Below are 16,192 nucleotides of genomic sequence, written 5' to 3'. Positions count from 1 at the left end.
CAAGAAGTGTGGCCGACGTTCGTGCGCGTTGCGTAAAAGCGAGTGAGGCAGGTGTTGGAGCCTGGCTACCAACGCTCTTTCCTTCCTCTTGATATGCAAGTGAAGCTTTGATCTTTGAAATACCGAATTTGTCGGAGCGTGCTTGAGAGAAGTTGCACCTGCGTGTGGAACAATCTCAAACCTCTGACATGCGCGTGTTACTTACTGCATCGCTGTCTTCACTGAATTGGAATCGTACTTGGTCGAAAAATGACCTGAGATGCAAAGATTCTTGGTACACCACTCTACTTTTGGTTCTTCTAAGTGTTTGTCGATAATGCGGTATCTCGACAGAATGCCACCTTTCTACTCCATAACACCATTTTACATATCCTACAAGTCCCAACGCTTCTTAACCAAACCTTCACTTTAACGACTGCCTCTGCTCGAACGACGCCCGCTGAACATTGATGGCCTTGAGGGACTTGCGAGGCCTGACGCTCTACTATGAGCAAACGTCTTGACTCCAAACTTGATCTCGGTGACACGAGCCCATAGCCCCTGTACCGCTCGCTGAAGCTCAGGACCCATTTCGCGGTTCATCAGACCGACAGCAAGAGGCGCAAAAGTGGTGGCATGGCGTTCGAAGTCTTCAGTTTGGAAGCCGGTGTAGCCTTCAAGGACGTCAACCACAACAGGTCGCCATGTGATAATGTTGCGTTGTTGAGTGTCTTCATCAAGCTCAATGTATGAGTTGACAATGTCGGCGCAAAGAGGAATAAGTGCCTGTTCTGTCTCGGCCCGAGAGGCCTTGCGCTCCTCGCCTTCGTCCGAGAACATACGCAGAAGGATACTAACATAGACAGAGGCCGAGCCCGACTCCTGCTTGAGTAGGTTTGGTGGCTGACGCATAAAGCCTTCTCTGAACAACTTCGTGCGCAGGTCGCGGTCTTCGTTGAAACGCTTGGCGAAGTGGTAGGACTTCTTAAGCAGTGACATCAAACGCAACAGCAGATGTGATGGTATGGCGGCGTAGACCGAGTCGTTAGAGAACAACTCACTGACTGTGTCAATCATCAACAACTGCAAGACACACTTGGTGATGATCTGGTTGAAAAAGCGGCGACGAGCAGCGGTGACAACAACAGGCGCGTTAGGTGTTTGCGACGTGTTATTGAATGACTCAAGCTCGTTGTCATCCCCGATTTGCGCCTGCTTGGAAGGAGACAGGCTTCGAGTAGTAGCCGTGGTGTTGCCACGAGGTCGTCGAGGCGTGTCTTCGCCAGGTGAGGCCTCGTCTCCATTGAGGTTCAGCGGGCTCTCGGAAGGTACAGATGCTGGATCCGCTGACGAGGACTCAGTCATAGAGAGACCGTCCAATGAGGCTGGAATAGCCTTGGAGCCATTGGATGCACTTGAGTCTTTTCTGTAAGATGATGATGTCGCTGCAGAGAAGAGAGCTGTGGCTTCAGTCCGTGCAAATAAGTCGACAAAGGCCCCAACAATCTTCTCCCAATGTTCTGGTGTGAATTTGTGGACGTTCTGGAGAATCAGTTGTTGCAAGCAGTTGCTGCCAATCCTAGCCAAAGTGTCGTTTTCTTGACAAATGCAAAGTGCCAATAGGTCCAAGAACCTGTCGAGCATATACTCAAGAGAATCGAAGAAATGCGTAAAGAGACTGATCATGTTGCGGAGTGCTTGGATCATGGTCGTTGACAGCCATACCGAAAGCTCTTCGTGATTCAGAGCCTTCGACATTTCCGACTTGGACTTGAGAACCATGAAAATGGGGTAGAGTAGTTGGCGCCACAATGTGTCCCAGAACTCGCGAGGGAAGTCACCACCATAGCGCGTCAAGGTCTCGAAGAGATAGTTGAGTGCCCTAGATCGGACCTCAAGATCATCACCGGTCATCAACACATCGTGGAAGGCGAACAGAACAGGGAACCAGAACTGCTCCTCTTGAGTCTGTCTGGTAGGCTGCTTAGGCATGCCCTCGGCGGTGGGGGCATCTTTGACAGTACTGGCTTTGACGCTGAGCGGGCACTCTGGTGTGCGAAGCATCTTTCCGACTGAAGACTTCAGCATCTCGATGGCTTGAAGTGACTTCTTTTGGAACTTGTGGTTCTTGGAGAACTCGGTCAAGCAGACGATGAGGTCGGCAAAGGCACCTTGAGTGATGACCACGGCAAAACGATCATTGTAGACCTGTGTGACGTTGTCATAGGCAAGATTGACAATAGATTCTGGTGGACGTTAGACAATATTGATGATACCAAAAAAAAGTAGTAACTTACCATAAGGCTCACGAGCAGCGACGGTGAAGACGCCGAACATCGTTTTCCAACCAGAGCGGATATTGTCACCCCTGGCCTGTATCATTTGGATTAGACAGCGCAAGACCATATCCTTGACCGGGACTTGTGTAGCATTGCTAAGGATATGCTCGAAAGGCTTCAAAAAGTCCTTCTGGAATTTGAAACCTGGCAGTTCTTCAATTTCCATGAAGCGCATCGACAACTGTCTCAGCGAATTAAGAGCAAAGTAGACGACGTTGGTGTTGTTGTGGCAGCCGACTTGGATGAAGTGTTCACCCAATACTTGCCAGATGCTTGTCCATTCGAAACGTACACGAGTCATGTTGTAGCCACTGACCTCAACGAGCTTCTGCAGACTGTAGGTTCGGGGAGACTCGCTGTTACCAGATGACTGGATCTCTTGCCAACTGACTTGGGCGAGAGCCTTGACAAAATGAACGATAGCATCTCCCGAGAGGTTGGCGGTGTTGGTGAAGATACGGTCAACGCTACGAACCATATCTGCCGATCTGCTCTCTTCCGCAATGTCGGGCTGATAGACTATACCGCTAACAGAGTTTCTATTGCGATTACGGGGAGGGACGCCAAGGGACTTGCGATTAGGGTTGGTCGCGGAAGAGTGAGATCTCAGCATATCAGGCACGTCGCCTTCATTCACACCTGTAGAGATGAGCTGGAATCTGTCAAGTTGACTGATACACGTGAGGATGTCTCTCCACGAGTCCTTGAGCAGGTTGCCCTCGTTTTGTGCAACGTCTAGGACGGCCTTGAGCGCTTCAATGTTCTTGGCTTTCATCTCACTGAGGTTGTAGAGGTTTGTGAAACGAGCCAGGGAAGCGATAAAGGCCTGTCGAGGATCTGTGAGATCGAACAAACAGCAGATTCGGATGGCCAACTTCTGACCCTCCATGCAAAGCCTGACCCTTTCAATGTTGTTCGTCTCCTGTGTACCACCAGAAAGTGCTGTCAAGAAAGACATCCAGGTGACCTCGAACATGGGACCGACGTGTTTGAACGACGATGCAGGGATAAATTTGACCATGGGAGATCTGACAGCTCCGCGACGTTGAGATTTCATAAGGTTCTTGAACAGCTGCTCTGTCTTCGTAGCCATTTGATCCGAAGCTTGAGCGTAGGCCTCTCTTTGTAAATCACGCCCAAAGTTGGCAACAGCTTGGCCAATATTCGCGGCCAAGCTGCCAGTGCCCTGTGGCAACATACCTAGATTGGCAGCCTTTTCGCGCTCTGTGTCGAGGACGATCTCGTTTTGAGCAATCTCCTCGAAAATGCTCTTGAGGTAATCATCTGGCAGACTTTGGCCGTCGTTGATGCCACGGTTATTCTTGATGAAGTCCTCAGGAGTCATACGAACTTTGACTTGAGCACTGTGCTGATCGGTGTTGAGCATAACAACCGAGTAAGCCAGCACATAGGCAGTATCAGCGTTCGCGAACGCATTGGGGTTGCCTCCAGTATATCTTTCGGCAAACTTAAGCATAAGACGATCAATCTTTTGCGCCTCTCCAGGCAGACGGAAGCTTTGTAGGAAGGTTCGTAGAGCATCCACGAATCGCGTCTTGGTGAAATTCATGCTGTCCACGAAAGCATGCATGATGGCAATGTTTTCTGGTTCGCCTTCTCCGAGGTATTCGCCCAGAGCCTTTTTGTCTAGCCTTTCGTTGGTAATAAGGAATTGAGCGATATCTTGAGGCGAGTCCGAGGCAATGAAACCACCAGCGATCAAGACTTTGACTCCCTTCTTGGGCTTGAAGTTGAATTGCTTGATGGCATTGTTCAGTGCAGTCTTGTGTTGCTTCACTCGTTCGAGTTCGGCGGGATCATCGTCTGCTATCGGAGTGCCAGGAACAGCAATCTCCATACTCGGCACTACAGGGGACTGGGAGACGCCGTTCTCACGAGCATCTATCGAGTCTCTTAAATCTTCAACTGAATTGCGTGATTCAGGATTCGAGAGCGACGCAGCAACGTCGTTAAGACCCTGCTGAGACCAATTGACCATAGAACGCAAAGTTTCGACCAGACATTCGAGCGAGTGCTGTTTCATAATGTACTCGGCTGGTATGTCTTGATTAGCTTCCGGGGCACTGGCGATTGTGGAAGTGGACAGCGACGGCGGCAAAGTGCTTTGGGCTAGCCACTCTGACATAGCATTGCCATGTTTTGACTGCTGTTCGATGTAGAGCAGTTCCTGCTGCGCCGTGACCTGCACAGGCGAGCTGGCAATTCTGGAGAGATGCTCGATGATGCGTTGATAGAAGTTGTCAAGTGCTGCTCGATCACAGTCATAGTTAAGGTAGATCTCAACTAGTGCTCTGGGATCTGAAGCCAATCTAGTCAAGATTGTGATGATGCACTGCTTTTGGAATGCAGGCGCAGTCCTCTTGTCTAAAATCGCGAGGTAAACCTCCTTGAGGAAAACTTCAATCTCTCTTTTGAGTGTCACACGCAAATAGCGGATCATGAGCCAGAAGATCTCGCAACTAATCTCGAATACTTTGTTGACTGAACTTGCGCCGTTGCGACTCAAACTCAAACAGAGATATTGCTTGATAGCCTGCGTGAAGCTCGTGGGGTCATTGTTGGAGCTGCTGCGAATGGTTGCGAAAGGCGAACTGAAGACGGCATGGTGGTTGAAGATGATTGTTTGGATAATGTGAAGGGACAGCAGCTTGGAACGCATGCCTTGAGATCTGAGATCAACAGTTTCTTCGACACGGAGAGTTTTTGTGCTGAGCTTGCACATTGCGCGGAATACAAGGAAGGCGTCTTTGATGAAGATCTCGTCTTCCTCGTCCTCCTCGGTAATGTCGGAACCGTCAGGCTGGACAGTAATGGCAGGAACACCATCGTTTCCAGATGCTGTTCGAGGAGGCATTCTTGATTTCTTGAGACGAGTAACCATAGTGGGCGCATTGTCGCCTATCCGAGCATCGTCGAAACTCTTCTTGGTCTCGAATGTCTGCAAAGTCATCCTGGTTGTATCCACATCTTCATCCTCCTCTTCTTGCACATCAGTCGAAGTACGTGGTAGCTCGTTATCCGGAATGTCTGACAATGACTCCACATTGTCGCCATTTTCGTTAAGCATCGAGGACTTCGAAGAATCAGCCCTGGCAGCGCGTCCAGCGATCCTAGTCTTTACTCGTTCAAAGACAGTTCCGACCATTTGTGTCAATGTGCCTTGGGCAATCTGTTGGTTCGAGCTGTTTTTGGACAAAAGGAAGATGTTGTATGTCTGACGAACACTCTTGAGCAGACCAGCACCATGTACCACAATCTTGTCATTGAGGATAGCAGCCAACAATGACTTGATGATCTGCATTTGCACCTCGGCCGGGGTGGCTTCACCTTGGAAGCAGTCACATATCGTATCAATGGCGCGCTCAATCAGCGGTACAGGCTGCTGGTTTTCCTGGTTGGTGTCTGCAGGCACGGAGAAGTAGGAGTAGCTGATGAGCTTGCCAATACAGTCCAAGGCAGTGGTGACTATGGCGACCGTGTTTGCCTCGGTAGCCAATTGTAGTGGCGCAAAGAGGATCTCAGGATCGGTCTGAGTTGGGTCTCCCTGACTCTTGATTGTGGACAAAGCACGTTGAGCAGCATCTGCCAATGGCTTCCTCTTCCGAGCATCCTTGGATGCGGCGATTGTTTCTAGAGCGCTGACGACAAAGACCATAGACGAGCGAGTAGTGGATCGCGAGGTAGCGGTGGTGGACTGCGAGTCGGTGCGCTGGCGGCTAGGTTGGATGAGACGGGGATCGATGGCTTGTTGAGGAGGTTCTTCTGATTGTGGCGTAGAAGCCACCTCTGGTAGGGGGGAGGAGATGGTAGGAACAGCAGGTTGCTCTGGTTGCTCGAGAGGCTTTGGGAGTTGTGTTGGTGCCTGGGCTTCCGGATATGAGGTCTCGATGTCTGCCTCATCATGTTGCGGCGTGGGTTCTGAGGGTTCGTATGTAAGGGTAGGAGGGGTATCTTCCCGCGACTCGGGAGCGGTGTCTAGCGGTACATCCTGCATTTCCTGGCTCGATTCCATGTCGACTACTTGGCCGTCATTGAGAGCAGGAGCGGCATCAGGCTCCGTGTGTTGAGGAGCAGGAGCCTCAGTATCTGCCATGCCTGCTTTTTTCAATTAGATATGCAGCAACACGACATGTGATTGGCAAATCTAGCCAACACGAAAGGTCGTCGGGAAATTATTTGTCTTTCGACTTGGTAGAAGGGGACAGCTCTCAATGTAATACACCAACTATCTGGGGGGTCGACGCCAATGACTAGTCGGGCAATGAGACGGTGCCAAGCCCGACTATGAATAGGTCACTCGAAGCAGTAAGAGAGAATCATCTGCTCATGTATACTTTTAGAGACTCGTTATGACTCGTTATGGGGAGCGGGACCATCTATTCTGTAGTTTTACATCTTGTTGGAAGGTTGCTGGATTGTTGAGTTGCTGCAGATGCGTGTATGCGCCGCTCGGAGGTTCTGCTGATGGTGCCGGCTACATAGTCCGAAGGTACCATCTCATTTCCTTGCGCCTTCCCAAGTGAATTTCTGCTTCTAGGTGTTTCCATGAAGGTGGCTACAATTGTCCGCTACGATAGTGAGGTAGCTACGTAAAAAGTCCAGGAAAGGTGAATGCTGAAGATGGAAGATTGCACTCGAGTACAGTGTGAGTAGGCAAGAGTCGGCACGGACTGGTCCCTTTCTTCGGGCTCGGGGCGCCAAGAAGATCGGGATAAATCGATCCACCGAAAACTCCCATGCCGGAGACTTTGTTGAGAGCTTCAATCACCTCTACACAATCTCGACGCTCGTTGTGCTTGGTGGCAGAGTCTCTTGTTTCTCTGCATATCCCTCCTTCCTCTCCTTCCTCCAACACCCCCTCCACACATCAAACACAATGTCGGCCGCAGCTTTGCTTGCCCGCGCATCGGGCAGAGTGTGTCTGCAATCGCTCAGGGCGAGAGAGTCTGTCGCAACTCCCGCCATGTTCGGTGCTCTTAGCAGATACTATGCCTCCAAGTGTATGTGCCGTCTGTCACTTCTGCCCAGTCAATCGCTGACCTGTCTCCAATGTAGCCTTCCCCCCTCACACCGTCATCACCATGCCCGCTCTGTCGCCCACCATGACTGCTGGTAACATTGGAACCTGGCAGAAGAAGGCCGGTGATGCTCTGGCTCCCGGTGATGTTTTGGTCGAGATCGAGACCGACAAGGCTCAGATGGACTTCGAGTTCCAAGAGGAGGGTGTTTTGATCAAGGTTCTGAAGGACTCGGGCGCAAAGGACGTCGCTGTCGGAAACGTAAGCGGACAAGAGCTTTCTTAAAAGCTGCAGCAATCCTTTTACTGACACTGCTTTAGCCCATCGCTGTCATGGCTGAGGAGGGTACCGATGTTTCCGCCTTCGACGACTTCACCGTCGAGGATGCTGGTGGTGAGAGCAAGGCCAAGGAGGGCAGTGGACAGGAGGCCGCCAACGCTTCCGAGCCCCCATCAAACTCCTCCAAGACTGCTCCCGCTCCCGCCGAGTCAAGCCCTGCTCCCCAGGCCCAGGAGACCGAGTCCTCTGGCGAGCGCCTCCAGACCGCTCTCCAGCGCCAGCCCAAGCTCAGCCCCGCTGCCCAGAAGCTCGCTCTCGAGAAGGGTGTTGCCATTAGCCAGGTTAAGGGTACCGGCCGTGGCGGTGTTATCACCAAGGAGGACATTGAGAAGTTCAAGCCCGCTGGTCCCGCTGCTGCTGCCCCCGCTGGTCTCCCCACCTACGAGGATGTCCCCGCCTCTTCCATGCGCAAGACCATTGCCGCTCGTCTTACCCAGTCCATGAACGAGAACCCCCACTACTTCGTCGCCTCCTCTATCTCGGTCAGCAAGCTTATGAAGCTCCGCCAGGCCCTGAACTCGGCCGCCGACGCCAAGTACAAGCTCTCCGTCAACGACTTCCTCGTCAAGGCTCTGGCCGCTGCTGCCCGCAAGGTCCCCGCCGCCAACTCCAGCTGGCGTGAGGAGAACGGCAACGTCTTCGTCCGTCAACACAACACCGTTGACGTTTCAGTCGCTGTCGCTACCCCCGTCGGTCTCATGACCCCCATTGTCAAGAACGTCAACGGTACCGGTCTCGAGTCCATTTCTAGCCAGATCAAGGAGCTCGGTAAGCGTGCCCGTGACGGCAAGCTGAAGCCCGAGGAGTACCAGGGCGGCACCATCACCATCTCCAACATGGGCATGAACGCTGCCATTGACAGATTCACCGCCGTCATCAACCCTCCCCAGGCATGCATCATCGCTGTCGGTGCCGTCAAGAAGGTTGCCGTTCCCTCCGAGAACGAGGACGGTATTGAGTGGGACGAGCAGATCGTCATCACCGGTTCATTCGACCACAAGGTTGTCGACGGTGCCGTTGGTGGTGAGTTCATGAAGGAGCTCAAGGCTGCTATTGAGAACCCCCTCAGCCTGATGCTGTAAATGCATTCAATTGTGAAAAGTCTGCATTTTGTAATCTAGTCATTAAGGGGATGATACCAAGCTTTTTTTCATTTTCATAGGAAGAACACGGCGCAATTGTTGGCATATTTCCTTTAGCTTCTTGAACCATCTTCTTCATTTCCCCTCCCCAAAAGACCAATGATCATGACCAATCAATCCCTCGAACATTTGCTGCTGTTATATGCGATCTTGATATTATCTTCTCCCTTGGTACCGTTGTTGCAGTCTATCCATTGTTCTATTTACCTGCCACCCTCCTCGAGTCTACTACGGGCAGGTCATTTTGCAGCACTTTCTCTCCATCTCTCACTTCTTTTCTTCCTTCTCCTCCATTTTCCTCTTCTCCTCAGCCCTCCACTTGGGACCCCAAACCATAACCGCCCATAAACAAGGCGACAACACAACCCACAACCCCGCCACCGCCGTACTAGTCCACCCAATCCCTATCGCTCCCACAAGCGGCTGAGCAAAAGCCGTAAACACAGCACCCATCCCACATCTCGCCAGATTGTTGGCCGCGCTCGCCGTAGCAGGTTGATGCAAGTTTATATCCACAATCAATGTGCTAAACACATTGAACGCGCCAGTTGTGAAATTGCCGATCAGGAAGAGCATTATCAAAGGACCGGCTAGGGAAGTGTGAAAGTGCATCACCCAGCCGTAGATGATTATCGAGAGGGCTGAGGCGTAGGCGGCTGGGATACCGATTTGAAGGCGAGCTTTTTCGATGGGGAAGTTTTCTGGGTCTTGGGTGGTGTTTTGAGGGATGGAGGGATCGAGATTTTGGGCGAGGCGTTTGTAGTTGCGGTCGAGGAAGATGCCGACGCTGAAGCGTGAGGCCATGCAGCCTACACCGAAGGGGATGTAGCAGAGACCGATTTGGAGAGTGTTGAAGCCATAGCGATCGGCGAGTTGGTCGGTCAAGGTGATGAGGACGACGTAGAAGCCGGCATAGAGGAACGCTCCGTAGAGCAGGATCAGTCCATCTTCCTTCTTGAGGATGATGAGGATTGAAGAGAAAGGGTTCGGTCTCTTCTTCGCACGCTGTAGCGTCTCGGTCTGTTCGCCAACCTCTTTCTTCCTCAAAAAAGACCACAACGTTCGGTTCCATTTCTGCGGCGGAACAGAGCCATTGCCAACAACAGTCCTGCAAGTCTCAGGCAAATACGTCAACGTCACCATCAACATGACTCCAGCAAAGATAGCCAAGAACCAGAAGATGGCCGGCCAGCCCATATACGTATCCAAAAGCCCACCGACCAGAGGACCGATAGCAGGACCCAACATGATGCCCATACTAGCGTAAGCAACCCACTTGCCTCTTTCTGCTCGAGTTGAGACATCTGCAACAACAGCCTGACCTAAGGCTACGGTCGCTGCAGAGCCCGAACTCTGCACACAACGGAGGACGAGAAGGGCTGCGTAGTTTCGTTGGCAAGCTAGTGCTATGTTCGCGACGACAGAAATCGTGAGGCAGATAACATAGGCTAGTCTTCTGCCTTTGACATCTGCGAGGTTACCGAAGAAGGTTGGGCCTATCGCTTGGAAGATCTATAAAAGACAAATAGTGTTAGTGAATGATGGCTTGGTGCTGGGTAAGAATGATACTGACCAGATATGTTGTGACAGTCAAATTGATGTCTGAATTGGACACATCCAAGTCTTTTGCAATGGCAGTGATGGCTGGGAAGTATATGTTGGCAGACAGGGGAGAGAGTAGGCCGATGAAGGATATAGTCAAGACAATGAGTTTCTTCTTTGTGTCGCTGAATATTGAGAACGGAGGTTCGGTGTCTGGTTCAAATGACACTGCGCCGGATTGCTTTTCGACATCGATTTTCAGGTTGCTGTTGTCTTCTTTTTGAGCTTTGTCGTGTTCCTGAGTTCCTGGACCGGAAGAAGCCTGGGTCGTACTTGTTGATGCCATGGCTGTCGATGCTCGAGAAGTACAGGACTTTCAGTACAATGCGGCGAACGACGACCTAGTGTAATGTGATAGGAGATGAGTAGTACACAAGATCGCTAGTGACACAAAGCTGCACTTATATCAATGTTTTTCGTGTGGTGCATCCTTTGAGAAAACCGGCCCTGTACCGGCCCGGTCCAGGCTTCTGTCTCCGGCTGCTACTCGCATTTCTTCCAACCAGAAGCGATCGACCGATGATTGTATCCCACTAGTCATAGTCTAGCGGTATTAGAATAAGCAGTCGAAAATCGAAGATGCGACAGACATTTGAGGGGCAGAAATGTTGTGCCAGGTGAGAAGTTACAGTGGGTGGGATGTGCGACTGAGATCCGACGAAAGCAGCAGCAGCAACTGTACAAGCAAGAGCGATCGTCGCAATAATAGCTTCGAACGATCTCAAGCGTTGGGCAATAGCAAATCGACTGACTGATGCGCTACATAACGTCACTGAGCTGGCAGCTGCATTCTTACTTCGGCTTACCAGAGTCAGAAAATTTGATATTGAACAAAGTAAGGTATATATGTATTTGTCGATTGTGCTCCCGTTAGCTTCACCCCTCCCGAAGAAGAGGTTACTAGACCGACACACCACGGTGAGGTGGGAGCTTTGTGCCGGAGCCTGCCACCCGCCGAGCTGACGCGCACGCCACTACTCAACCACAATTGGCACGAAGGTGTTGAACCCTCGAATGCCGAATGCGGAACTGAGCACAACGCGCATGCTCCCAGCTGCGACTGAGTCCAAGCCCCCCATCCCCGTGCCACTTGCCAGCTTCGGCCCCCGTCTCCTGCGCCCAGCTCGTGAACTTGCACGTCTACTAGAGGGAGGCTGATGGGCGTGTGGACTGGGCTACGACTCAGACAGAGCCTGCAATACCAGTGACCGGGGCCAACTGATTATTGAGGTTGTCTGAGGAGCTCAGGCCACCGCGCATCGGCCTGCTACCTCTAATAGACGGGCAAGTCACGAGTGGGGGAGGAGAGGGAGTCCGAGTGGAAGTGGTCGAGATGAGGATTCGAAGGAAGAAAGAAGGGATGGCAGGGAGGAGGGGAGAGTTTATACTCCTTTTTTTTCTTGCTTACTAAGCTTTGATGACTCTTGAAAGTGATATGTTGCTCATCGCTTGCTCATCAAGTGGTTTCGTATATTAACGCATATATGCTCTTCTTCAGCGCCGCTACTGTGGATAATGTGTGCGGTCTGGGGTGTTAGGCGGGCACATAAATATCATAACCCGCAAGATCATTGGCCTGGTCCTGTGTGCTGCGCGATAGGTGTGGTTTTTGCGAGGCATCTTTCTGGGTCACGCGAGGCGGTTATCGAAGAGTACAACCCATCGCGTCCGCATCTGCTACAACTTGATTCTTACTAAGGTACTTGACGCAAAACTTGTGTGGTCTATCCAGGAAGTATGCCCAGACCTGTCTGCTTTGCTCAAAATAGCCTCGGGTTTCGAAGCCAATTCATCGCGTCGACACGTCAGTGGGCGATTTCGAGAACTTGCAAGAGCGAGGGATGAGTATGAGCTAAAACCCAGGCTGACATGATGAAGTTTTGGTCATCCTCCTTCGGCGGAGAGATGGATGTCTTGAGGGTATAATACAGCAGGACAATGTAACATATTCCTGAAGGGTGGCTTGCGATGTACGACGGGCGTCTTGATTGTTTTGTGGATAGCGGTGAAGAATACTTCGCGAGCGATCGATTGGCGTACTTGCATCTGAAGCGGCCGCTGCGAGCGTCGCAAACCTTTGATAATTCGTAGATCCAGTTCGATGTTTTTATGTATCAGTATGCAGTAAGCGCCCTAGCACGGTATGAGAGGTCTGAGGTCTTGCAGAGTGGATGTCATGGCTGCTTTTGATGGGCCTTGCAAATGATTTCCAACTTCGATTCTTGGTCAGGCTTGGGTACTGGAGTCCGAATCGAGCTCATAGGGAAAAGTTGGCCTTGTTGATTGCCTTTTGAGCGGCATCACCTGCCATATTTGAGGAGATGACACTAGAACCTGAATCGCTGAGGCATCTTGCTGAAAAGCCATCAGAGCGCATAATATCTTTGAAGCCAACGGCGACGGCGACATCCAAAGACAATCTACAGAGAAGGAAATGCTCCAACTGGCACAATAATTCCACTGCCAAATCTACGTCAGCCATCGCGAACATCTTCGCTCAATCTCGATTTCCAAAGCAAAAACTCTCAATGCAACAGTCATTCCTGCCGGACTCCGTATTCAGACGAACAGGTCCACATTGTTGACTTACGTATCGCGAATAGCATCGAAACTGGGCTACAGAAGTTTGGGAGGTGAGGTCTATCATAGATATTTTCGTGTGCAAAATTCGTGAGAATGATGCAGTTTTTTTCCACGTAGGGCGGGACACCCTGGTATGAGCGTGGATGCATCGGGAACCTGGTAATAGATACGATCGGTCGAATTAGGAGTCTGATGAGACAAGCTTGATGGTTCCATCTTGAAGCCTCGATTCACAAAGTGTGGTATCCCTCAAGGAACATGGGCTCTTCATGGTTCGATCTATCAGGCAGAGTAAAGGGCAGCAGCTAGCGAATTGAGGTGTTGCAAAGCGATCGGAGAGTGCAGAACAGTCGGATTAAACATTCAATGAAATGAAGTGTTCTTGGCTTGTATGGCCGGTTTCTAGCTTCGTAATAATGATACAACCCTACGTCTCATAATCCTCCCTCGAGCTTTGAGCCCTAAGCTGAGCGAATGCTTCATTTTTGATTCACGCCTCAAACGCCTTGCTGCTCCCAATAAACCATTCTCTTCAATTCAGGCCCTCCATCCAGTTTCCGACCGTAACTTGAGGCTCAGGTGTCTTCTAGTCCTGGAGGTCTCTCATCGTGGCTGGGAAAAAGAACCTAAAGTCAGCCTTTGCTCTATTGTGATACAGACACTTCGCGGCGTGGAATACCGGGAGGCAAGGTTTCGACCAAGTTCCTGGATGCACGCCAGCATTGAATCAAGTTATCCTCCGCCACCGAACACATCATCCACGGGTCGTTCTTGTTCCAGCTGAAGTCCGAGACGCGACTGGTGTGTCCACCGTGCATGAAGAGCCTGTAAAATGCATCAGCTTTGAAAAGACCAGACAGAGAAATCACAAATACATACATCTCTGGTGGGCCATCCTCAGCATCATCAGGAGTTTGTTCGCTTCCTGCGCGGCTGATATCCCAGAAGATGACACGACGATCGTCGCCGCTGCTGGCAAGAATGCAGGGATCGTGAGGATGCCACTCAATCTTAGTAACGACATCTTGGTGACCCTCCATGCTGTGAATCTTGCCATGCTCAGGGAATCTCATGTCGAAAATTCCCACAGTACGATCAGCCGAACCAGTGGCAAAGAGAACGTCGTGCTTCTGATGGAAAGCCAAAGTGTTGATAGCATCCGTGTGGCCGGTTATTCTTATAGCTGGTGTCGAGTTGGAAGCAGTACGTAGGTCCATGAGGCAGAAAGTTTTGTCATCTGCGACGGTTCCCAGCAGGTTCTTGCCGTGCATAGGATGCCATTGGACGTCGTTGACGGTAGAGCTGTGATGTGTGAAGATGCGTGCATGGGTCAGAGTCTTGTCTGCCTTTGAGAAATTGTTGATGTCCCTAAGCAGTGGTTAGTCAAATGGGACGATAGACTTTCGGCAGATGGAGTCTTACCAGACGCGAACAGTCTGGTCTTCGCTACCGGTGGCCAGTTGACCCTCGAAGTGAGGATTCCAGTCGAGGCCAAAGCCTTCCTTCTCATGACCCTTTAGTTCGATCTGGGCGTCGACCTGGTTTGTCTTGGGAATGTTTGTGTGTTTTGTGCGGTCAAAGACCAGGGCGTCTCCCTGAATGGTCATGGTAGCGATGAGGTCTGGATTTTGCGGCATGTAACGAGCCTTGTTGATCTCTCCAGGGTGGTTGATCTTCTGGATGACATTGAAGGAGATGGGCTGTTTCGCAGCGCCGTGGCCACCAATCTCCTCCTTCTCTGCATCATAGTCGGCGGGATTGACAGCAGGCTTGTTGGGGAGGTCGACAGTTGCGATCTGAAGGTAGTCCTGAGTGGCACCACTAGTGTGTGTTCCGATCAAAAGGCGATGAGTGGAAAAGTTCTTGTCGGGCATGGACTGCACATCGGGCAGCCACTGGGTTGTGAGGGTGGGCCATTCCAAAGCTCTACTGTAGATGACGTCGTACAGGAAGACGGCATTCTTCTTCCAGACCTTGTACTCTTCGTTGATGATCTTGTTCTCGACGGCGGGGTCGCTGACTCCATTGGGCTGGGCGGAGAGGTCTGCCATAGTGTGGTTAGCTGGGAGGTGTGGACAAAGTTGTCGGAGGTGAAGCTGTTGAAGACGAGAAGGTGAAGAATCAGTGGTTAGAGGAGAAAGATACCTTGATCCATGATGGTTGCTAGTCGTAATGAGTATTGATGATTGGTAGCGGAGTAATTAAGCGGACAAAGTTGGAAATGCGATTGACGCGCTCAGAACAGCTTGACGCGTTTGAGCGGGAATTGGCCGCCAAGCATGTGAAAGCTGGGGTCGGAGCTTGAGCCTCCAAGTGCTTGAGGCGGCGGCCGTGCGCAGCGAGTTGGCAGTTGCGTCTACATCATCAAGTCGCCTCTCTCACTCTCTCCTTCTTCCTTCGAGGACTCCGTGTCGAAATATCCCGCCATACGCGCTCTCACCACCCCTTTTCCCCTTCTACCTACCTTCTCTCTCATTTCTAGACCCCAGTCGTTGATCTTGGAATACAGATCATCATGGGTAAGTCGACACTGCTTCCCGGGCAAGCATAACAGTCATAGCTAACCTCACTGCGCCTGATCAGGTGTCCCCAAATTCTTCCGATGGATGAGCGAACGCTATCCAGCTATTTCTCAGCTCATTGCTGAGAACCGCATTCCCGAGTTTGACGCTCTTTACGTATGTCGTCCCTCACCGCTTGCGCCTGCGCCAATTCCGATGACCTCCCTCTGACTCTGAAACACAGCTTGATATGAACGGTATCATTCACAACTGCACCCACAAAGACGGCGACCATGTTACCAAGCGTATGACCGAGGATGAGATGTTCATCGCCATCTTCAACTACATCGAGCACTTGTTTGGCAAGATCAAGCCCAAGCAGCTCTTCTTCATGGCCATTGACGGTGTTGCTCCCAGAGCGAAGATGAACCAGCAGCGTGCCAGACGTTTCCGTACTGCTCTCGATGCTGAAAATGCTCGCGAGAAGGCCATTGCTGCTGGCACCGAAATGCCCAAGGAAGCTCCCTTTGACAGCAACTGCATTACTCCCGGAACTGAGTTCATGGCTCGTCTTACACAACATTTGAAATACTTCATAGCAAAGAAGGTTTCCGAAGACATCGATTGGCAAGGCCCTGAGATCGTGCTCTCTGGACATGAAGTCCCTG

The 16,192-nt window shown here is 51.2% G+C and overlaps 4 protein-coding genes across 4 annotated transcripts; 1 reads left to right on the top strand and 3 right to left on the bottom strand.

Moving 5' to 3' along the window:
• Window positions 1–408: 408 nt before the first annotated feature.
• M438DRAFT_269067 (uncharacterized protein) lies at window positions 409–6,333 on the bottom strand (the record flags this gene model as incomplete). The annotated part of the gene is made up of 2 exons (XM_029900305.1): window positions 409–2,225; window positions 2,277–6,333. The coding sequence occupies 2 exons, from the start codon at window positions 6,331–6,333 to the stop codon at window positions 409–411; spliced, it is 5,874 nt and encodes a 1,957-aa protein (XP_029762866.1).
• An 882-nt stretch (window positions 6,334–7,215) lies between these two features.
• Window positions 7,216–8,778, top strand: M438DRAFT_269548 (dihydrolipoamide acetyltransferase component of pyruvate dehydrogenase; the record flags this gene model as incomplete). The annotated part of the gene is made up of 3 exons (XM_029900333.1): window positions 7,216–7,339; window positions 7,395–7,618; window positions 7,678–8,778. 3 exons carry the CDS (start codon window positions 7,216–7,218, stop codon window positions 8,776–8,778), a joined length of 1,449 nt encoding a protein of 482 aa, XP_029762865.1.
• Window positions 8,779–9,105: 327 nt separating this feature from the next.
• Window positions 9,106–10,588, bottom strand: M438DRAFT_251954 (MFS general substrate transporter; the record flags this gene model as incomplete). The annotated part of the gene is made up of 2 exons (XM_029899655.1): window positions 9,106–10,350; window positions 10,412–10,588. Coding segments are annotated over 2 exons (1,422 nt in total), but the record flags the coding sequence as incomplete, so codon positions are not given.
• Window positions 10,589–13,614: 3,026 nt separating this feature from the next.
• On the bottom strand, window positions 13,615–15,239 carry M438DRAFT_363832 (nucleosome remodeling complex, CAF-I subunit). The gene is made up of 4 exons (XM_029907677.1): window positions 15,169–15,239; window positions 14,446–15,067; window positions 13,903–14,391; window positions 13,615–13,848 (listed from the first exon to the last, which is right to left on the bottom strand). The coding sequence occupies exons 1-4, from the start codon at window positions 15,176–15,178 to the stop codon at window positions 13,668–13,670; spliced, it is 1,302 nt and encodes a 433-aa protein (XP_029762863.1). The 5' UTR covers window positions 15,179–15,239; the 3' UTR covers window positions 13,615–13,667.
• Window positions 15,240–16,192: the final 953 nt, after the last annotated feature.

Source organism: Aureobasidium pullulans (genome assembly GCF_000721785.1).
Source record: "Aureobasidium pullulans EXF-150 unplaced genomic scaffold scaffold_5, whole genome shotgun sequence".
NCBI lineage: Eukaryota > Fungi > Ascomycota > Dothideomycetes > Dothideales > Saccotheciaceae > Aureobasidium > Aureobasidium pullulans.
Note: the sequence above shows the minus strand (reverse complement) of the source record. Positions and strands in the feature narration are given on the sequence as shown.

Bases quoted from the DNA above. Each gene is read 5' to 3' on its own strand.
- M438DRAFT_363832 (XM_029907677.1), bottom strand. The intron at 14,392-14,445 runs GTAAGACTCCAT...ACCACTGCTTAG, and splicing joins GACCAGACTGTTCGCGTCTG to GGACATCAACAATTTCTCAA. The intron at 13,849-13,902 runs GTATGTATTTGT...TGCATTTTACAG, and splicing joins GAGGATGGCCCACCAGAGAT to GCTCTTCATGCACGGTGGAC.